This window comes from Periplaneta americana, chromosome 16 (assembly GCF_040183065.1).
Source record: "Periplaneta americana isolate PAMFEO1 chromosome 16, P.americana_PAMFEO1_priV1, whole genome shotgun sequence".
NCBI lineage: Eukaryota > Metazoa > Arthropoda > Insecta > Blattodea > Blattidae > Periplaneta > Periplaneta americana.
The window spans coordinates 52,595,616-52,620,811 of NC_091132.1; the positions used below are offsets into that span (position 1 = coordinate 52,595,616).

General features: G+C 33.0%; 1 protein-coding gene across 3 annotated transcripts in view; it reads right to left on the reverse strand.

Moving 5' to 3' along the window:
* SLO2 (slowpoke 2) overlaps nt 1-25,196 on the reverse strand; it is a 1,063,914-nt gene that overhangs the window by 44,951 nt on the left and 993,767 nt on the right. For 2 of the 3 annotated variants that reach the window (XM_069849155.1, XM_069849156.1), the window contains exons 16-21: nt 22,330-22,497; nt 19,846-19,993; nt 10,674-10,739; nt 5,114-5,219; nt 4,758-5,002; nt 1,766-1,900 (exon numbers count right to left, since the gene is read on the reverse strand). In XM_069849155.1, the coding sequence (XP_069705256.1) occupies nt 1,766-1,900; nt 4,758-5,002; nt 5,114-5,219; nt 10,674-10,739; nt 19,846-19,993; nt 22,330-22,497 (868 nt within the window). The remainder of the gene's footprint in view (nt 1-1,765; nt 1,901-4,757; nt 5,003-5,113; nt 5,220-10,673; nt 10,740-19,845; nt 19,994-22,329; nt 22,498-25,196) is intronic. The other variant, XM_069849157.1, reaches the window with a different exon arrangement.

The following is a 25,196-nucleotide window of genomic DNA, read 5'->3' on the forward strand; positions in this document are numbered from 1 at the left end:
TAATAGAAACTGACGTAGTGGAATGTCAAGAACGATATTTCTTATTACTAGCTAGACCACATGATAGTACTTCCTTTCTACTATAAAATGGCTTTATTAACTCAATTTCGATTTTTGATGGACCTTGATCGTTTTTCCCGTGTACCCTTCATTTATACAACAATTGCTCCTCCTTACTGCTAGGAGCACTGATTTACAATATTGTTGCCATTACTTACTGAATGCCCTAGTATTACACAACTGTTTCAAATAATTGAAAGTAGACCTAAGTAGTCTACCTGTCACGTGATTTCCACCATTTCAGTGATTCTGCAACATAACCACTCAGATGGACAGTATAAGCATTTTATGAATACTATTGGTTGCTTTTGTTGTTTTAAGAAGCAATTACGGAATTTCATCAACAGTAATGTGACTTTAAGCTAAGAATGTAAAAAACAGTTAAATATGGTAAAAAAATAAATGTTCATATGCAAGGAACCACTAATTTAAAGTAACACATGCTACATATCATTACATGTCACTAAATATGCCTAAATAGAGATAATAAGATCACTTTAATGATGCAAAATGAAAATTATCTGATGATGACTGATATCATCATAAATGAAAAATACTAACCAAAAAGACAAAAATAGTCCATTTTACTTACCGACATGTTTTCATTTGTTTATCTCAGCCATAGTTACATTTTATGAAATATGTATTAAGTTTTCATAAACATTATTTATTACTGTATTTTAGGAATGGGAGAAAAATTCAAGATCACACTTAATTTACGTCGCTACAAAACATCACTAATCAATTTCAACATACACACAGGGCTGTAGCATTGTAAAATAACGTCCCTGGCAACAAATATTGTCTTTGCCGTAGCATCTATCGGTACCTATCATTTTTTCTTCATCAGAGCATAACAAACCATCTCCCACTTTCTACGTCAAGAAGGAGCACAGGGGACATAAAATACTCATGCTTTGATATAAAAATGAGGTACTTGGTGTGGTCGGGACCACTCTTCAAATTGCTCTTTACGTCCGAGAAAGACCCGGTATTTAATTTTACATGAGTCTGAAGGACCTCGAGAATGTTCTGGAAGTTTCGACAAAGCGAAAAATCCTGTCACCATCTGGAATTGAATCCAGGGCCTTTCAGTCCGTAGCCAGCTGCCCTATCCGGTTGTCCTCAGAAATACTTTAACAATCAAATACAACAGAGTTTAATTTGAAGTCTTGAAATATAAGTAGGCCTAATAATAAATCTTACCATAACATCTCTACAATGAATAACAATATGTGGTTACTACTGAAGAGAGGAAGTGTACTAAATTCCAAGCCCATAAGATGAATAATTTATGTAGTTTCGTTTCATGCTGTATGAAATTAATTTTCTTTATGTTAATAATGCCAGTCGTTTTGTGCCTCTTTAAATACTGCAATCCTGGCAGCTGATCAGTTTGCTAGTCCCTTGCTACAGTTTACAACACACACTTCTAATGCATAAAAAAGTACTTAAATAAGTAAGTATACTTTTATTTTAATGAAGATGTATTATAATGAAAATTAGTTACTTTCTTTCTAAATCAACCTCATTATATTCTTATTGCTTTTCCTAACTGCTTTAGCTAAAATATGTATGTAATACTTGTAACTGAAACAACACCGACAATAAGAATCATGACCACAAACAGCATATAAACACAGAGAAACACAACAGAAAGAAATAAATTGAGGGGGGGGGGTGAAAATGGCGTTTGACGTCTTACTTGAACATTGTTTGTACGGCAACAATGGTGTTACAGTCGGCCAGTGTATCTTCCTCAGCAGAGTTGGACATCTCCTTGTTCACCACCACTACGTTCTCTGCTAGAGTTATTCCTGCTCGAAGTAAGTCGTCAAGGCTGAAATATATAAGAAATATTTGACTCGTTTGATATCTCCAATTAAAAATGTAGACTAATGATATGGTGAGTACATGAAGGCTACCACAGTTGTTATTCTAGGAATAGCCAAATATTAAAATACGAGTGAATATGTTAAATCAAATGTGCTGTTTTATACAGGCTTTTTTAAGTTGATTAAAAGAAGAAAAAGAACTGTAGTATACATATAAATAAACAATCATGATTTCCTTCACTTACATATATTAATTGGTATTTAATGATGAAGATGGTGATGGTAATTTAAGAATAATGCTGATAGGAGCATTCCTGGTGATGTTGGAGTGACATTTTTAGTAATAGTAATACAGAGCATATGCCAGAAAACAAGTTTTACTCAGTACAATGCCATCAGCCATTCAGTATTTTAGTCCGAATGTGACTGCTGAAGAAATAATGTACCGGTATGCATTTCCCCTGGATTGAGCGTGGAAAGGTTTAGCATTGTCTAGTATGAACAGTTAACACAGACTGAAGGGATGTCAATGTTAGAGCATTAGTATATAGCTGATTTCAATTCAGTGCAGTTGTTTAGTTCATGAAAATTCACCACACATTAGAGCAGCGAATATTCATTTATGGTACAAATATTAGGAATAAATCGCACAAAATGTATCGTGCTGTATTTATTCGGAAATATACTGGCATCGAACAACCATATGATTCAACAATCCTGAACTTCGTGAATAAAGTAAGAGAAACTGGTCAATTTTAAAGTAGAAATGGAGAAGTATAAATCGCGTTCTAACTAAAGAAAAGCTCAATCAAATAAGCTATAGGCAAGAACAGTTTGCCACGAAATCATGAAGAAAGTTACTTCAAAAGCAGTGGCAGATCCAAGATTTCTTAAGTCAAGCTAATTTTCTTTTTCTATTATTGTCGCTATTCGCCAGTACCGGTACTGGCACTGCTAAGACAAGGTCATTAGTTACTATTCAAGGGGTGTACGCTCACTACTAGCAAATGCTTTGGTGACCTATACAGTATATGTAACGCAAAAATCTATATGTTATATTTGCATTTGTTACGGGAATGACGGATTTGAACAGGAATGCATCAAATCAGCCATGTCCAGAAAAGACTGATGAGGAATAGATAGATAGATAGATAGATAGATAGATAGATAGATAGATAGATAGATAGATAGATAGATAGATAGATAGATAGATAGATAGATAGATAGATAGATAGATAGATAGATAGATAGATAGATAGATAGATAGATAGATAGATAGATAGATAGATAGATAGATAGATAGATAGATAGATAGATAGATAGATAGATACATAGACAGACAGACAGACAGACAGATAGATAGATAGATAGATAGATAGATAGATAGATAGATAGATAGATAGATAGATAGATAGATAGATAGATAGATAGATAGATAGATAGATAGATAGATAGATAGATAGATAGATAGATAGATAGATAGATAGATAGATAGATAGATAGATAGATAGATACATAGATACATAGATAGGTAGATAGATAGATAGATACGTAGATACATAGATAGACAGACAGACAGACAGACAGACAGACAGACAGATAGATAGATAGATATGTAGGTAGGTAGATAGATAGATACATTGATAGATAGATAGATAGATAGATAGATAGATAGATAGATAGATAGATAGATAGATAGATAGATAGATAGATAGATGGATGGATGGATGGATGGATGGATGGATGGATGGATGGATGGATGGATGGATGGATGGATGGATGGATGGATGGATGGATGGATGGATGGATGGATGGATGGATGGATGGATGGATGGATGGATGGATGGATGGATAGATAGATAGATAGATAGATAGATAGATAGATAGATAGATAGATAGATAGATAGATAGATAGATAGATAGATAGATAGATAGATAGATAGATAGATAGATAGATAGATAGATAGATAGATAAATAAATAAATAAATAAAATGTAATGCAGAAATAAACTGTTAGGTTCACTCCAGCGCCGGGAATCGAACCCGGGTCCTTGGTTCTATGTACCAAGCGCTCTGACCACTGAACTACGCCGAATTCAATCTACAGCGTAGCTCAGTGGTCAGAGCACTTGGTACGTAGAACCAAGGACCTGGGTTCGATTCCCTGTGCCGGAGCGAATTTTTCTCCTAAAATATTAAAGTGTCAATATTACAGATAAATTCTGTAGGACAAATTAATATATCTACAATATTAAATATAACTGTTGTCATGTCAGCTCAAGGGGGCTAAAGCCCCCCTTAACTTTGCTCTGGATTTGCTTATGCTCAACAGGTAGGTATCCAAGACATCAGTTTGAAAAGTGGCTAAATTGTTAAAACTGAAGCTTATGAGACAATAGTGGTTCATAAATTGAATGAAACGGACTATGTGCCTAGAGTTTAATTCTATCAATAGAGATGAAAAATAGCATGTGCCTAGGATTTTTTTCAAAAGATAAGAAATGTGCATTATAGAGGATGGTCGATAGTTCTATCACTTATTAAAAGGCAAACCAATAAACTGTTTCTGTAAAGCAATGTATACATAGAGAGATTTCATTACTGAAAGCTAAAATACTGCATCACCACTAAACAGGCTGTTACTTGTCCGTGTCACTTTTTGAACAATGCTTTACTAAGCAAAACCTATTTTTAGGCGTACATCCATTAGTACTGGCATGTGTGTCAGTAATATAGCATTATAATGACATTGGCGTTCATTATGGAGTAAGAGAGTAATACTGGAATGAGACTAAAGAAGGAACATAATTATCTTAAGAAAATCTGTCTTTAAGTAATTATCACAAATTTCAGAGTTCTTACCAGTCTATTGATCCGAGCATCCAATACACCAATGGAAAATATGAAATGGAATCCAGGAAGGCAATATCAGGGCGACGTTCAAGAAGAAGAATGATTGGGTTGAGCGATGTCTTGGAACGAAAATGTGCCCTTAATGGGATGATGAAGTTGTAGATACCATTGGATGCATAATCAGCAGCTAGAATAATAGTTTTATTCTGCCAATTATATTCTTTTGCATTTCTGTAACTGCAGTGCTCACAAACCTGGAAAGAGAGATTAACACACTACTAGTTATGAAATATTTTAGAAGTATGTTCAGACAATTTGCATCACTTTTTAAAACCAATTTTTTAAATAATTATTTTTCAACTTACTTGAGCAAGCTGAAGGCAACAGAGAGGCTTCTTTTCTTTGAGCAGGTAACAGAGAGTTGGACTCACACCGATGTACGGAGATACTGGAGGAAAACCTTTCACAATGCTGAAAAATTTATCAATTAATTACACCACAGAACATAAAATTCTTCTCAGTCATTTTTATAAAATATTTTTCATATATCAATACATTGTCTTTTTTTAGTAATTTTCTGCAATATAGAACAGGTTATTTCGAGTATTCTGTTTAAGATTCAGTCGTAGTACACTACATTATATCGTTATATTATTATTTTTTTATTTATGAAAATATACATTAACTTAATAGATTTTAGATACCATTTCAATCGCCTGGAGATAAAATCCATCTTAAAAATATGGCTATACGAGTTTCCTGATGGACTAATCTTTGATTTACACGAAATCACATTAGTTATATAGTACATATTTTATACACACTATCATTTTTCACACTGTTAATTCTAGTATAAATTTTTTAATACAAATTAATTACAAATTTAATTTGAGTGACGGGAAGAAGGTACCTGGAAGATTGAGACGTAAAATGGTAAATCTTTTTACAAACCACAAGTACTACTGGTGGGTAACTCATATTTTATATCTCTCCCAGTGTGGCATGTAGTTATTAAAAACATTTTTGTTTTTACATCTTGATTATACAACTTTTAACACTGTATCACTTCGGAATATGTATGATATGACTTTCTTGTGTTAAATTTTAACGTACCTTGTTTACATGTTTCGACCTATTTATGGGTCATCTTCAGAACTGGTCGTTGTTGGTCTTGGCGAGATGACCTATAAATAGGTCATCTTCAGAACTGGTCGTTGTTGGTCTTGGCGAGATGACCCATAAATAGGTCGAAACATGTAAACAAGGTACGTTAAAATGTAACACAAGAAAGTCATATCATACATATTTTTGTTTTGATGTGTTAAATACTTTTGTGATGGAATGTGTTCCATTAAGAGCATTCTTTCATGGAATTTGTACAATATGTCAACACATGGAGAAAATCAATATAAATTTACTCAGATTTAAATTGCAAATAAACAAGAAGTTGCACCTATACTTTGATGTAATTTTTACAGTGAAATGATCATTGAGGACTATAAGGTATGATACATAACTTTTAGGCGCCTAATTTTCTCTTTACTCACTATTACATACAACATTAAAAATATATTTAAATTTGCATATACCGTATTTTCTCGAATACCCCGAAATTTACAAGTAAACAGTATGGGTGCGCGGCTTATTCGAAATGAAGTTGGCAACACTGCCCGATTTTCCTCCTGCTCAACTACTAAGGCGGCAGTGCATGCCATTATTGCCCTGATAGGGTATTTCAATTATTAACATTGTTAAACTACATTTGGATTAGCAGTATGTGTCAGAATCAAGTTCAAGTATTTTGCAATTCATTTTGTATTCAGATAAGTTCAAGTGTGATAAGTGTATAGTTTGTGAATCTTATATTATTCAATTATGAAAATGAGTATCACTAAAGGTATGAAACTGCGATCCTTTCCTTGCACGAAAAATCTTAAGAATTATCAAAGATGTGGAGGAAAATGGAAATTGTACGATAGCCCGTAAATTTGATGTAAAAGAAAACTGCATCAGAGACTAGAGAATCCTGTTCCAGGACAAAATGTATTGTTAGCTGAACTGTTTTTTATGTTTAGCTGATTTTTAATTTGCCGTGAATACATTTGTCGAAAGCCTTATTTTTGTAATTTGTGTTTATTTTATGCTATTATTATTATTATTATTATTATTATTATTATTATTATTATTATTATTATTATTATTATCACAGTCCTGCAGTATATATTGACTACACCCCACCTCTGGCTACTAGGAACAGGCATCTATAATGAACACCGATCAAAATACCCCTCATTTCTCGTGAAAAACAACTGAATAGACTTCAGTGGACTATAGTGGACTTTATGTTGTCAGCAAACAGCTGGATACATTAAGAAGATTGATTATTATTATTATTATTATTATTATTATTATTATTATTATTATTATTATTATTATTATTATTATTATTATCATTATTAATTTTTTGTCTTTCAAAAGTGGGGTGCGCGCTTATCCGAGGGCGTGTGATATTCGAGAAAATACAGAATGATTATGAGTGCATACATCTAAAAGATGAATAATTGTTAGAGCTCGATATTTTACTAGTAGTGCTGAAAAAAGTAATCTTTAAACTTGACTATCATGGCAGTTTTTATGTGATTAGTTATGCTGAAAAAATTGGAATAGGCTGTGTCAACGACACACCCACGGGGCTTATGTAAGTGGATCCATGTTGGATAACAGTAAGGGATTTGATGTAGAAGTTAGTCGTGTAATGAAGGACAAGTTAACTATAATAGAACAGGAATTATATTTATCAAAGCCCGGTGGTATGAGAGGTAATGTAACAAATATAACTTATCATTTATTGCCCTGTAATTTCATTTAGTTCATTCGTGTTATATTTTCTCACGTTGTTCTTGAGGCCTAACCACGTTTACTGGATCGGTATGTGTTTGCTGCTATTAAATCCTATTCAGTGTTCACATCCATTGCTTCGCACCTACTTGTGACAGAGGTGCTCGGTTGGGCTTTTCTAGTTGCACCACTTTTGCTTTCTACCTTTCTCTATAAGCCCTGCATTGTTCGACTTAGGTTGTTTTGGGTTTTGGGCTTAATCGATCTCTTTTGAGCTCTTCTTTCATCTGATATGCGTTTCTTGTATTTTGACTTGGATTTTAGCTGCATATATTTCGACTTCTCCATATTAGCCATTTCTTTTTTGGGCTTCTCGCTTATAAATTTCACTAACCCTTTAGATGCTTGTGATTTAGCGTTTTCTGGCTAGATCTCCTTCAGACGAATCGTTTGAAAACCTCAATTACCTTCCTACCACGTGCCAGTCATAACTTACTTACTTGAAGAAACGTGACTCAAAACCAAAAATGGCGAACATATCCCGCACATGCACGTGACTTCGAAGTAGCTATCCTTCGGTTATCGAAGTCAGTTTTCATATTGTGGCTATCGATTATGCTTCTCGAGATATATCTATACTTTTTTTTGCACTTATATTCATATAATGTAAATTTAAACAATTGTTTTGTAAATAGTATGTAATAGTGACTCAAGAATAACTATGCTATTAAAATGTATGCATCACGCCATAAAATATTCCTAAAATATCCATTATAACGCTTAACATTACACCAAATTATGGCTGCAACTTTTTATGCATCTGCACTTTCAATATTATCAAATTTAAAATGGTTTTTCCATATAATCACGTAGGTAAAAGTGCTCTTAAAATTAAATGCCCAAGGTTTGTTACATACGCTAATCTGGAACAAGGTTTAGGGATAAGTAAGAACATACATTGTCCAAAAAGACAATGCAGTGAAGCCGGAAATTAAGAAATATCTAAAAACAAAATTTGTTTTAAAGTGTTGTTAAAGGTACAAAGTACATTTTTCTAATTATATACATATAAAAACTAATATGTTATTCGATACTATCAGTAAATACGAGTATAAGCACTAAACTTAATAATGGCAAACAGTAATGAATAAGGTTAGGAATGCGTTTGTTGTAACAGATGCGCACAAGAAAGCACTGAAAAATAAATTAATAAGCACTACTGCAGCTACGAAAAGAATTTAACAATGGAAATCTTGCATCTGTAATCCGATATATTTCATTTATTTTACATAAGACTGTAAATATATATTACTGTTCTGATATTGTGAAATACTGCAAAAATTAAATTTATTAAATTACGTTATTTTCATTATAAACATGCTCTTACCATCATTCAGTTTATGGTAGACAGAAGTGAACACAAATTTCTGATTTGATGAAGAACAAATTTATATTTAGAAATTAAAACTCTTTTCTTCTTTTCCCTCTTTTGAGGAAGGTACTGGTATACCATCAAACTTTAAATGGAATGATGTGAATTGTAAAACTCTTATTACCAGTATATTTTGGGAAAATCCTGGACTATTTTAAAAATTGTGATACAGTGACCATAGACAATTACATTAAATAATTTTATTGCTACTTTATGTGATAAAATAACAAAATAATTCTTACGTAGTATAGGCCTATGCAGAAAAACACATCCACAACACATCCTCAACACTCAATTTAATTTCAGAACACACACCCTTTTCCATACAATCATAAACACATCCTACTACAGGAACTTACTAGAATTCAAAAGATGATGGAAATAACATCGAAACCAGTCAATCAAGTAAACCATCACTATAATTTAAATATTATCATATTGGAATTTTCAAATGTTCAATCTTAAATAACTTAACAGATCAGCAGTGACAAATTATTATTATTTTTAAAATTATTTTTATTCTTTAGGCTGAAAGTCACATTTAAAAATAGCGACTGTTTTCTTTTTTCGTGAAGAGTTAGTCTGAAAGTATTGTAATTCTGAGTGTATTTATAATTCTGACTATAAGCAAAATCATTCAATGTAATTGGCGCTGGACGCAATTAATGCAGTTATTACTATATTCAATAATCTGAATATACAGGATGATTCACTATGACTTATCGCCACTTATAGAGCTTATTTTCGAAGACATTCTGAGCAAAAAAATGTCATATAAACATGGATCTTATTCTCAATATTTTCAGAGTTACACTAATTTTGAAGTTGTTTGGAAATACTGTACCGTTTTTATTTAGTTTAAGGGTAAAATAATATTACATAAAGAATTAATTATTCAGAAGTATAATTTCTTTAATTAGTTAGTATTCTGAAGCTAAATTTCTTAGTTGTTTTGTACAGATTTTTTTTTCTTCAAATTTTAGCGAAAAATTACATTACTCTTACGCACTTATCACAATTGTTACAAATCATACAACTTCTAGTAACTTGATTCTTTACAGTTCAATTTTGCATCCTAATGTATAGTCTTAAAAAGTTTACAAGAGTGCCGTGATTTGTAACAATTATTGCGTTAAGTACATAAGAAAAATGTAATTTTGTAGTTAAAAACAAAAAAGAAAAAAAAAAAATACTGTTTGAAGCAACTATGGAATTCATAAAATATTTTTTGATTCAGAATACTTCCCAATTAAAGAAATGACACTTCTGTATAGTTCATTCCCTATTTGTAATATTATTTTACTTTTAAAACTAAAGAAAAATGGTATTTGCAAACAACTTCAAATTAGTGTAACTCTGAAAATATTGAGAATAAGACCCATGTTTATATGACATTTTTTGCACAAAATGTCTTCGGAAATATGCTCCGTAAGTGGCGGTAACTCTACGTGAATCACCCTGTATTATATAAAGTGTAATGTGATGGACATTTTAATGCTGTTTGTCACAATATCAGCGTCAACAGAAAAATAGATTGTCTGAAATATCTATGTTCACTAACTTCACTGATTGATTCTAAAACAGGCAAACGGAGCAATTTTAAATGTTGCTTTAGCAGAAAACAAAACATATTGTCGTTTTTATATACCACTTACCGTACATATTCATCACGCCATGTGCTGTTAGCACATTCTGCAGTTTGCCCCTCTGTAACGTCAGATCTGAGAAGATAGCAAATGTGTGCGATAGATACGTGAGAACAATGAAACACATAACATAGCGTGCAAGTCATGAAAAGTCAGGTGTGTTGTACTGTATCAAGCTTGTTACCATTGAGAAGTCATCATCAGATGGGTACAATTCTGCCACTGGTGGGAAAAGAAGCATGGAATAGAGAAGAGAAGCAAGAGAACAATGCAGAGAGTTCAAGAGAAAAAAAAGAGAGAGAGATGTGTAGGACAATTACAATTCATCACAAAGCACTTAATATATACTGTGGAATCAATTTACTCCTTAACAATATGTCAAAATTTGACAAAAAGAATACATTGAATATTACTATAAAATTTAAAGATTGAATAATAACATTTGTGCGAGATCGTGCGTATTTGCTTGGTTTCCGCATAAAACCAATCCGCGGAAAGTCTAAAAAATTCCACATTCAGTATTCCCAGCCTAACACACATAACAATTATTTCCCTCTTCTTACCGCTTAAGTGACATATTGATTTTACTGCTTTAGGCTTTTAACATATTATTTTTAGAGACGTTCAATATAGTAGACTAATAATTACAAATTGGAAGCTTACCACTGCAATTTCACCTAAATTGTACTGTTAATTATTATTTTTAAATATTTGCAAAAATTAAGTAAACTCTACAACTCCATTAAAGTTACTGCATTCGTGATGCAAGTAACATTAAGGAAGCCGTGAAAAAATCAACAAGATTCCAGACTCATCATAGACTGGGGGGGGGGGAAGACAGACGTATATCACGGCCTGCTGGAGTATAGTAAACACAGAAAACATTTTAAAGCAACAATGTTGAAGATAGATATTTTTGTTTTGCAAATTTGCCGTCATTGAACAGAAACCAAGATGGAAATTTCATTATAGCTAATTAGAAATTCCTCTTTCAGGTATGTAATAAACGATCTTCGCACAAAATAATGTACGATACACGAGCGGTATGTTCTCTCAACTACGATTCGCTTTTTCAAACTTTTCCTCGAACATGAAAACTTCAACATACTGCTCTTGTAACGCATATTACTAGTTCGCTTAATTACATAGACAGTGCAGGGATCTCCAAATAATGTTCTAAAAAGTTATGCGATCAATATAACCATCGTTACAATCATAATTATATCGTGTATTAGGCCAGTGGCTTTTAAACTCAATGCATTCACAAGTTTCTTGGCCTGTATAATAAATATCCAAAACCAAAATGAAGTTTCATAATGAAAAGTAATGTTTCTAATTTGGATGTGTCTCTTTTAGTGGACGGGAAATCTTTGTGTTTATTAGCCCAAAAAATGTATACAGGGTGCTTCAAAAGTGATGGTCAATAATTTGTAGATGAAAAGTAAAAAAGCTCCAATAAACATTGGTCCAAAATTTAATCGGTCATATGTTATTCCTTTAAGCAGAGGAAGACCTATTATCCATTAAACATTAATCACTTTACACAATCACTTGTCTAATACTAAATAATATTATTCACTTCATTTTAATTATTCTTCATTGCACTTTCATCTCATGTTTCTTCGAAATCAAATTGCACTTTATTTTTAAGTTTATCACTGTATCCGGAAATCATATTGTACATTACCGTTATTTTTAAGTTAACCTCTGCTTTGTATTCTGGATCCTAGTGCCAGCGGTAGATGTCGTCCAGATATCCCAAATAGTGGAATTAGTAGTTGCTTCTTGATCACTTAACTTAAATCCGATTAGATTTCTGTGTTTGGGGGTCATGTAAAAAGCCTCGTTTACATTTCTGAGCTCAACAAACTTTAGGAATTGCGGTTTAGGATTGAGCGTGTCTTTCAGTAAATAAGAAATGATTCAGGACGCTCGAGAGGAAACACAGCTCACTACAGACAGTAGTATAACATTGCGTTCAAATGCAAAGACAGCATTTTGAACACTTGCTCTAGGTAGACTTCAGTTAGGGATGTCTGCACGTCTGCTCTTAGCGAGAAATCTCAACAGAAAATGTACGTTATCTCTACAACGGCTAATTTACAAACCAATGAGTATTGGAGTTTTTTGCTTGTGTTAGTTTGTAATTTTCATCTGTAAATTATTGACCATCACTTTTGAAACACCCTGTATATTCATATAAAATGTTATGTTTTATTTAACGACGCTCGCAACTGCAGAGGTTATATCAGCGTCGCCGGATGTGCCGGAATTTTGTCCCGCAGGAGTTCTTTTACATGCCAGTAAATATACTGATATGAGCGTGTCGCATTTAAGCACACTAAAATGCTATCGACCTGGCCCGGGATCGAACCCGCAACCTTGGGCATAGAAGGCCAGCGCTATACCAACTCGCCAACCAGGTCGACTATATTCATGTACAGAGTATGTACAAAATGTATGAAAAGAACAGCATATGATAGAAGAGATCAATCAAATAAATTCAGTATAAGTACCTAGTCTCTAACTTCAAATTTTATCTCCCTAATTGAATGGGGTACATCACATTTAAAAAAAAAAAGTTATTGTGCTAGGTGTATGTCTCAAGGGGCAGGAAATACGAAAACGAATTTTTTTCTACCTGTAAATATTCAAATGGCTAGAAATGGTGAGAGATATTGGAAATTAAAATTTGAATTTTTGGACCAACCAGGTAGTCACAAATATAAAAAAGTCATAAAATTAAGGTATTTATAGAAAAAAAAGTTAATTTCATCCTTTAACACAAATGCATGCATGCGTGCTTATGGACGGTATAACAAATTTAAATCATGAAATTTTGAAAACACTTCATCGAGGGTTTTAAAACTTATGAAATGTTATTAATATCTAACTTTTTTAATTAAAAAAAAATATTTCACACAAAAATAAAGATATAAAAAATTCCTCACATAGAATTGTTCATTAAGTTACTTTACACATATCATGCAAATTTTAAGTGAATATCTATATTAGTGCCAGAGTTATTGCATTTTGGAAGTTGAAAAATTTAGACTTTTTTCTGCAGAAATGAGAGAAGAATTTTCTAGAATTAAAAGTCCGAGAGTACGTATGACCATTTACAAATAACAGCAGACCAGCTGTTTGGCATCATATCATGATGCGGTTTTTTTTAATGATACGTATAGGTTAAGCAATTTTTATTTAAAAAACAAAATGTGTCATATTTGGTCAAATTTGTTATTTTATATAGGTCCTGCTACTCAAGCCGATCATAAATATTGTTCTAGGCATCACGTACAACACGACTGGAGATGACCATACAACACTTTCCGACGTTAAAATTCTCTACCTCACAGCGCTTGTATATTAGTTCTACCTCCTATCACGTATTAAGCCTGGTAGTTTCGGTCTCACTCCATTGTTTCAGTGGATGACCCAAAGATCTTGTTCCTAAAGGATGGTAATTTAGTGTTTGGCATGGTGTCCTTATTCTAGTCATTGTGAAGTAATAAACAGACATAGACGGGTAGACTGACAGATATATTAATTTATATGATGCTTTTGAGTAAAAAAGCAGTCATTTCTAATACGCCGATCTATGGAGGTAGTACATACAGTAGCTTCAGGTGATTCTAGAGAATTCTAGTTATTACGATTTTAAAACAGAGATACGTAATCGATAGAAAAATCATATGAATCAGAATGTTCCACAGTAGTAGCTATAAAAGTTCAAATCCTGCTGTCGGCAGTCATTCATGGTTCGAATCTCTGAAACTCGTGACAACAAAGGTGAAAGGTAATGGCAGAAAATTTTAATAGAATATTAAATGATAATGATATATTTTTATTATATTTTTGTGGTATTTGGGTATTTTCTTCTAATCGTAAACATTTACTTATTACATTATTGAGTTTAGAATTTATTGTTTTGGTGTTCAAGCATGCAGAATACGTAGACTTGGTTCAACTGCATGCGAGTTGTCGACGATCTCGTATGTCTTAGACCAGCCATATCGATGGCCTGGTTCAAAAGGAAAGAACTCAAAATTTGAAGTTTCGAGAAACCTGAATTTTAAAGCTTCATGTTGCTGTGAAAAATCCAATTAACACACTCTAATTTGTAACGTATACTCGTAGTATAGGTATATAAAACATCATTAACAGAATATGGAGTAATTTCAACGATCTTTTGATTTTCACAGCAACATAAAGCTTTAAAAATGCAGGTTTCTCAAAACTTTAAATTTTGAGTTGTTTCCATTTTGAATTGGGCCGTCGATATGGTCTGTCACAATCAGAATTCAACAGTTTTTCTTGGTCTACCCAGGTTGTGATATTCTCACGGTAATGTTACTAGGAGTGACGTATTCAAAATATCTTGAAATAAGTGAATAAATTGTGTTAAAACTCATTTCTTTCTGTTCTTTAAAGATATCTTAAGTCCGTGACGATGTCAGCGGAAGTTTACTCACACCTGATTCCGCCTGAAAAACCATGAAATACCTCCCCACTTGTCTCAACTGCTATTTGGGCTGCCTAAACTAAAGTGAACGGCTTACATGAAATTAAATATCTATATCCTATAATTCACTACAAATGACTCCATTCAAGAGAAATTTGGGGTGAATCACGAGATGCAAACTTGAATACGTAAACATGTTGTGCCTCATTTGACTAAAAACGAGAGTTTAGAGAATAAGTTCCTATATTAAATTTGCGTAACTTGATGTTCTCTATCACGTGCTGTACTTATCAGATGACATTTCAGAAACATCTTGTATAGTTCTAAATTTTTAAAGACTAAGCCTGGAAAAAAAGAGCTGAAATTATGAAGAGATTAATGAGAAGTCATTAGTGTGCAGTTCATTACCATGACGCGCTACTGTAATCCTACCAAATGAACTTGGACGACGCTCCTTGTAAGATCGTGATACTCCTGAGAGCCAAGTTGCACAGCTTAAAAATCATTTCATTATGCCAGACGCCATGTTACTGTTGACTACCTTTCCAACGGATTTTTTAAGCTTCTTATAACCTTCGACTAACTTTTAAAATTTAATTTGGAATTATATTTATTTTCATATTTCCAGTGTCTTTTTCTCAATTCTTCTGATAACTAATATGTATAAATTTAAAAATTGCTTTAACTTTTAGTTTGTCTAAGATTTCCCAATTTTTTATAGGTCTACCTTATTCAAATTGAAATGGTTGATTTCTGGCTAAGATTATATTACGAACTTATCTATGAATTCAAATAAAAAATTAACAACGAGGATCCTTATTAAATATATAAATGCTGATTGCTCAATAATAATTTTCTTCATGACCATTATTCTTTACCAAACAAGAGAACATTTTTTGTGATTCTCGGGCTACTGATTTTTTAAATATTTTACACATATTGCGATTATACGAGTAGATAATTTTTAATTAATTATAGTAGTGATATTTTTTCATTGATTCCACAGTATGGTATACAATACAAATACCATGTAAGGACTAAGACTTTTAAGCAGAATATATTACTGATCAACACATTTTGTATTAGGGTGTAAAAAATAAACATTAAATAGTTTATCCAACAAAAATAGAAACAGATAAAGGAAATCTGAAGGAGCTGATATATTGTTCTATAGAACCACATGAAAAATAATACACAAAACATCTACTTCTTGAATACAAGAATACAAGAAATAATAACATTTTGGTTATTTCTTTGTAGGTGTTTACCATTATGATATTTGTATTCATCAGTAAAACTAAATAATTTCGTTTTGAATTTCAATATTTCTACAGCTGGAACTACTTTCTTTCAAGTAAACTAATAATTGAAACATGTCGAAGTCAATATTACCTCAATATAATGAATATAATTGACATTGATTTTGTGTTTTCTACGACTCTCCATTTGAGAGAAGTGTCTAATCAAAGATGAAACCTCAACTATTATATTCTGCCGAATAGCTTTATTAAAGATCCTAGTGACAAGTTTGTACGAAGGTTGGGGCATAAGGGGCATAAGTCAAGGCAACTGTATTCTTTTTCAAAATTAAGTGATGGTATCATGAAGGTGTGGTATGTTGTATGTCATATGGCATCCACATAAGTGGTCGCATCACTAGGTGATAATGTGATGGATGGTTATAGCACAGATAACAATGTGAATTCAGTTGTGAGTCGACCGCCGTTGCATTCATCCACAGTACGAGTATGTGGTTGCATCACTACGGGAATAATAGTGTGATACGGTTATCACACGGAGAGCGATGTTATGCACAATGCGTACAGCAGTTGTGAGTCGACCGCCGGGCAGAATGGATATGAGCCGGTAGGTTTTAGGTTGAGTATGTCCTGTGATGCTATTCCAACTACCGTTATAAATATGAGTGGCATGATGCTGTGTTATTTATGGAAGTTTTCTCCCTACCATATCCTATTCTATCCCATTAGTACACATACTGTCCTTTCAAATAGCATGATGCTATGTCGTTTATGGATGTTTGGTTCCTACTTTACTCTGCCTTACAATAGTGGTACACATAACCTGCCCTGTCATTTAAATATTTAAAAATTTCGTACTGCTCTTGCATTTTCACAAAAAAAAAAAAAAAAGTCATTGCCATGACTTATGCTCCAGTCCTCGTATACATATTAAAAAGTGCATAAACAGAAAAATGTAACTCTGTAAAGGTAAGCCTACATTGTTTTAAAGTAAAGTAAAAAGCCACATTAAAATAATAATAATAATAATAATAATAATAATAATAATAATAATAATAATAATGGTACAACATTAATAACCCTGTGTTTGACTGTCCATAAAAGGCCAAGACTTACTAGTACCTCGACTATTGGCAGCACGTCCACTTGCCTCAGGAGAGGTGAACGATCATCCAACCAATACGGGTGCAACATGTGGTTAGCATGATGATTTCCCCTCAGCCGTTACCCATGGCTCACGAAACAGGATTTCACTACTTACTGTAGCTTCCCAAATCCATCACGATGCGATGGCAACTGGACCCATACATTGGTTGAGATTTAATGAGAACATTTCTTTCCCCTTTTGATGACTAGAATTAGAGCTCATTCCGTAACGCTAGTCCAGAGCATGACGCCTTAGACTATGAAACTGTGGTGCGAGAATCATTAAATAATACCAAGATAATTATTAATATTAAATCTTACTCATTTGGAATGTTAGTAAGCCTGAATTGTTTTGTTTATTACAAAACAGTTGAACAAATACGATGTATTTAGAAATGTTTAGCGGTAATAAAATCTCGAAAGATGTGTAAATGCAGATACAGAACATTTTACTTAAGATTACTTCATGTAATTACACCTATCTCAAATATTACACAGATTATGTTAAAATTAAATCTGAATTTTTTTTCCGTGAACTGTTAAGTTTATTACTTAGCAAAGCATATTAGTTCAGGGAAATACAAATAATTACCGGCACATTAACATAAAATATACATTATTGTTAATTAATTATTTATAATTCGTATAAATTACACATAGGACTACTTTATGAATTTTCAATGTAATAATTAATTCTGGTAGCATATCCCACGGAGAAGATTAAACGAACGCAATATAAATTTCTTCCTTTCGATTCAATTTTATGTAATTTCACTCAATTAAATCACGCAGTTTTAATATGCAACAGTCTAAGTTTCTCCTCAACGATTTCAATACATTTTTCTGGCCAATAGCTTGAACTAAGTAACAGTATAGTACTTTATTGGAGAATTTAGATGTTATTTTTATGAATTATAAAGATATCTTCTGGCATCAACGGAAGTAGTCTCAAAGAACAACTTCACAATGGGGGGTAAAATAATTATTGTAATACATCAGCAAGAATTTTGAGTGTAACATATGGTAGGTAAATTATTATCATTACCAATTTATTGATTTATAAATAAATTCAGTTCTATATGAATTGTTTAACAAAATTTTTCCACCAAAGGGACAAAATGTAGTACCTATTGAATTAATATGGTGATGTTAGTAAGAACTTAAAGAAATAAAATGTATGCTTTATTTTCCTAACTGAACATTGTACAGACCCAGAAACAAAATTTGGGCGACCTGAATTTTCCAATTTTAAATTATAACAGACTACGCATGCTCAGTGCTTCAAAGCAGTGCACTGAGTATGCGTAGTCAGGGTGCGAATTAAAATTTCTGATGAGGGGGGGATAGAATTCTAGATAGAGAATACCATACATAAAATTATTATTATCCTCATTCGATACGGCTCAAAGCTTGGTCACACTGAGTTACTTGTCTTGCATCTTGATCATAATAATAATTATATCCGTGAACAGGCTTAAGATAAGATGTGTAATTCCTAAGCTATTAATTGTTGTCAGCTTGCCGGTGATGATAATACAGAAATATTATTTTCTTTGCTTACTTTGTACTTTATAAAGTACGTATACTCGTATTAAAACAGTTATATTTTGTGAGGGGGATAGAAGTTATCCCTGGCAGGAATGTTAATATGAATTTATGAGAGGGGGATAACTTTTCTAAAGGGGGGAAATTCCTTCATCCCCCCGTTAATTCGCACCCTGTGCGCAGTAAGTTATAACTGGAACTTGGAAAATTCAGGTGGCCCAAATTTTGTTTCTGGGTTTGAGCTTTGGAAGAATTCATGAGCTGTACGTGTTCAAGCCCAGGAGTTCATTTCAAATTAATCTCAGAATGCGATCTTCGTATCAGGATGACAACTCTTGCTATTATTTTACTATTTTGAATAAAAGAGGAGTTTTTATGCTAGATACTTATTCTAGTCTTATACTATCTTTAAGTTTTACTTTTCGAATTTGATCCTGTTTTCCACATTATAAAATTAACAATCACAAAGCACGAATTGAAGCAATAGATAAAACACTATAATACATTACGAATTTAAACGAACTATTGCAGTTAATTATACAATGCAAATCAAAATTGTTTTCTAAATTTCAATTCAAAAATCGAATATGATAATACTTGATGTTAACAAACTGCAATATAATTTTCTATTCCTTCAGCTTTCCAGAACAAAATTCTTTAAAAATCTGTGGAAAAATACATTGCCAAAACAAAACATGCTCCAGTCATTACTACGCTACTATGACTAGTACATTTCAACCTACTGATGTAATTCCATTGTACTCACGCAATCTTCTCACTAGGCGATCTCCATGGTACATCATCGTCCATCTCGTCATCACTTTCGTCTCCTTCGTCTTGGTTCTCAGAAGCAATGTTAAGGCTTGAACTAGTGAACATATCTGGAACTGGCAGGATGCTAGGGCGGCGGCTACCTGCACCAATAAAAAAAGAAAGTGTATTCAAATATTAAGGTATATTTTTCTTTTTCTATAGAGAGATCTAAATGGGTCTTGTAACATTTACAAAGAAACCTTTCAAAACCATTAGGTCGAAACTCCCCTTGAAGAAACATACTCTGATAGATATCATATACTATGGAGGAAAGCTTAATTACAAAATATTATAAAATTAATTGAATACAATGGGTCCGTCTATGTTTATTAGATATGAATAACGATCGAGAAAGCAAGACTAACAGCGCCCGCAAAGCCGAAAACCCGCATGACAATGTTCTATACGTCGCGTAGTTGACGTAAAGACTGCTGTGAGTGTTTCGAGACGTCGAGATTGATCACTCCCGAAGTTCCGAACGTCAAGAAGCCTTGAATCGCCACAATTGTTTATGCCTGACTGAACTTTTATCTATTTTGGCAACTGTTATTTATGTATAAACAATCAAGTAGCCTATTTGGAACATCATCTCTACCTTTCAGTGTATAATAATCCGTTCCCCAGTCTTTATTTAATTATTAGGCCCTTATTAAAAGGCTAGGAATTTTCTTTTCATATGTTTGAGATCAAGTGTGCAAGCTCAAGTACGTAAAATATATTAACGTTATGTTTTATGTTTCTTAGAAATGCAAATTTATTTGAGAATTGTTTTTTTTTTCTATTTATATAACCATAGGTAATATCACATAATACAGGGTGCTTCCGAGATGGTGTTACAAACTTTCAGGGATGATGGGGAAGGGTACATGTATCAATTTGAGATAAGGAACTCTAGTCCGGAAATAACAGAGTCGAAAGTTACAAACAAAAATAGTTGTGTGGAAATGACATAATTTTATTCCTTTGTACACATTATTTATGTGTATTTATCTGTACATCTTACACATACTGTATTCAGCTGACGTTGTTTACGTTGTCTACTTATAGTATTCCATTCAGTGCGCTGTCTGAGGGATGGGGACAGGAAACTACACTAAAGCAATGCAGATAGCGTAATGTGTAACGGACATGGTCGGTCCTGATATGCACGTCTGTAGACAGCAGTGTATGTGTACAAGTTGCAGTGTCCAGTCGATCAGTCCTAGTGAAATGGAGGAGTACACGACAGCGGAATAAGCAGACCTGATTTTCGAATACGGATGAGCCAATGGGAACAGCAGACAAGCTCACAGATTGTATCGGAACAAGTACCCACGTAGGAGACATCCGGCCCATACCATCTTTCCACGACTGTTCCAAAGGTTAAGGAAAGAAGGACACGTGTTGCGAAATTACAATTCCATTTCCACACAACTATTTTCGCTTATAACTTTGGACTCGGTCATTTCCGGACCATGGTTCCTTATCTCAAATTTTTACCTGTGCCCTTCGCCATCATCCCTGTTAGTTTGTAACACCACCTCGGGAAACATTCTGTAGAACCAGAACATTTTGATAACTAAGATACTGTTCTGCTTTGTTTTCTTGTCTCATTTAAACATTCATAATGTTATTTATCTCAAAGTTACGAAATCTTTCCACGCCGACCAAATGTTATTTCGAGAATGATGAGGAGACTCGAAGCGCACGAGAATGACGGGACGAGAGTCGAAAGACAAATGGAACGAACACAGCGAGCGAAAGCGGAGTTAGTTTTGTTCATCTCTAATGCTTATCTTCAGTAAAAGACAAAATAGCTTAAATGTTATTTGTACATAATTTTATTAATTAGATTAACGTTTTCGACTCGACTGAATCATCTTCAGATCATAACATGCCAAATGAAAAGTTACATGACAGTTGTTGAACAGGAGTGCATAAAATCAAACCAAGTGCGCTATTATACAAGAGTTTTAAGCATATGTCAAGTGACGGGAATAGACTGTATTTGTGTAAGGTAGGTAATGTTCTCTGGCTCTATTCAATCAGACTGCATCTACATATGTTTTGATTGTTAATAATATTACTGTATAGTGTACATAACAGGAATTATAAGACGAGAGGTGAAGAAGTAGAGCTTCCATGCATTCTCAACCACGGTAATAGTAGGAGAAGACGATAGGTCGACATCATACTTCAGCCACTCGCGGAATAGACCACTAATCAATTTCATAGAAGACTGAATGGACCAGAGGTATTTAGGAAGTTATGGCGAGATGAATAATCTGGGCAGGACTGAATCAAGTAGTAACAATAGTAGTACCGGCAATAATAATAATAATAATAATAATAATAATAATAATAATAATAATAATAATAATACAACAAAAATAACAATAATGACAATTTCTGTGAAGCAATAAACTATACATATAATGTTTTCTAATACACACAATACCTCTTCTTTGGCTGAGGATTTCTGGACTTAACAGGTTTGGGTTGTCTCCTGGTCTTGGTACATCCAGGTGGTTCCCTGTGATAGCCACATCAGGTGCTAGTAATGCTGGAGAACTGTCTTTGAGGCACTGGCGAGAATCACCATAACCTGCAGCATCTACTGATGTAGCTGTTTAAAGCACATAATCATTTATTTGGTTAATGACACATAAAAAATTAATCATACGCTTAAATTTAACCTAGCTTCTATTCTCAGTAAATAAGAAAGTACCAGCAGTAAAACTTATGATAGTAAAATAATCCTACATTAAAATTGCCTCTCAGAAGCTAGGCAGCTACCTGTATCATGGGCGTAGTTTCTGTAGTAATTTTGAACAATTTTCACAAGTAGGCTATTTTTTTAAACTTACAATATTTTCAATCAAAAGCTATTATTTTCGTATTTTTCAATTGAAACATTCTATTTAAGATTGAATCTACCGTTAGTATCCATAAAAATGATTAAAGTAGGCTTCTATACAATTCCAATTTTGTTGTGAGCTGAATATTTATTTATTTATTTATTTATTTATTTATTTATTTATTTATTTATTTATTTATTTATCTATTTATTCTGGTAGAGTTAAGGCTATGAGGCCTTCTCTTCCACAGCACCAGAAGTGAAATATACATTGCAACAATTGAAATAACAAAAGTACCAGAATTTTTTTATATAAAAGAGCAAAATTGGTTTCAGAAATTGATTGTAATTTAATGAAGAAGAAGATTACCAGTATCTAATATTTAATGGATAGTTTTATAAATAAATTAGACCTGTAAGCTATTGGTCATTACAAAATTATGAATTTTTATAAACTTATTCGACTCCTAAAATTATTTAATAACATTTTTACTAATTGAGAGTAACAAATTATCATGATGGATCACAAAAATATCATAGTCTCTATCACGTAGTTTCTTAAGAAGTGTCTTAGATATTTTTCAGACACTAACAAACAGTTACAGACATTTTTCACTATTTTTATAGTATTATATGACACCGTTACGCAAACTTTATCACACAATTCTGATACTTAGTAAGAACTAAAATTTGAAATCCTACTATACTGGTAACCAAAGATGTAACATAACAGTTATTCAATCTAGCTGGACATTAATAAGAAATACTTATCAGGTACCGGTAATTCAGAATGTCAAATATCTCTCACGAAAGTGACATCCGATTAGCAAGATATTAATAAATAAAGTATGGAATAAATTTGAAGTATACCTATGTACCTTCGTATAATGAATGCATTGTTACTATTACATTAGGAATTATTCATAACATAGACAAATTAATTAAGTTTCAGGTAATTGAGAATGTAAAATATCACTGACAAAAGTGATATCAGATTAGAAAGATATTAATACATACGGTAGTAAGTGTAATGTAAAGGAAACTTGTAGTTTAATATTGTAACTGTTAGGTTAGAAATTATTCATTACAAAATACAATTAAGTGCGAGTCTATACTATATGTAATACATAATATTATCAAGAAACACATGTGTGATGTTAGAAATACACAGCTAGTACTGGTGTAGAACGTGTAGAAATATTGCAGTAGATTGTGAATTTAAACTGACAACAATACGAGTACAAGCTAGAAATAATAAATTTGTAGACACACAATTGCACAAATATGTGTAATATAAACACGCTGTTATTGAAAGCAAAGTTAACAGAAAGGAGAAAGTGAAAAGAAAGTCCATTAACCAAGTTTCAGAAGCTCAGTGACAGATTACAAACACCAAATATTTTAACCTTCACCTTTAAAATACCATTAGGCAGATTTAAGAGTAGTTGTCATAAATGATGTAAGCTTTCTAAACACATAAGGCACTCGTATTTAAATTCATATGTTTTGAAATGTACCGGTATTCATAGTCCTTTTCATTACATGCTACAAATTTTGAAACTGCTTGTGTAATATTTTTATCACGGAGAGGTCGAATGGAGGAATTTCAGCACTACCTTTATACAGCCTATTGGACGTACAAGCTTTTTCGGAGGAAAGGACTAAATGAAAGAACTCTATAATGGACCAACAGTCCCGCAGGTACCACAGAGACGAGCCAACCAGTTTCATAATGGTCACACAATCTATAAACCACTCCAGGTGAGAAAATGGGTCTTGTACTAGACATCTTCAACACTATTCTCTGATCCATGGTCGTTAGCAGCACCAGTATACGTAGTGGTAGTAATATTCTGATATGAAACTATGTCGTTCAGCTCACTATGTATGGGATGGGGGCAATCTGGGAATTGAACATCACATAAAAACGCAATTCCCCATTGATCTCCTCGTTTTCCCCTTGTTCTCCTTGCATTCCTCATGTTCTCCTTGTCTTCCCATTGCTCTCATTGTCTTCTCGTTGTTCTATTTGAATTTCATTTGTCGTCCTTGCTTTTCTTGTGTTTCACTTTTTCTAATTGTATTTCCCCTTTCTTCTTTGCATTCCCTTGTATTCTTTGTATTTCGTTGCTCTCCTTGTATTCTCTTGTACTTCTCGTTTTCTCTTTGTCCGCATTGTCTTTCCATTTTTCATTTTTCTCCATGTATCCCCTATTTAATTTGTATTCCTCCTTTTCTCAATATATTCCATTTGTTCTTCTTGTATTCCACAGACTCCTCTTCTATTCTATTTGTTCTACTGTATCTCCTTCGTTCTCCTTGCATTCCCTTTGTACTTCTTGAATTCCTGTTGTTCTCTTTGTATTCTTTTGTTCTTGCATTCCCCTTGTACCTCTTGAATTCCCGTTGCTCTTTTTGTATTCTTTTGTTCTTGCATTCCCCTTGTACTTCTTGAATTCCCATTGTTC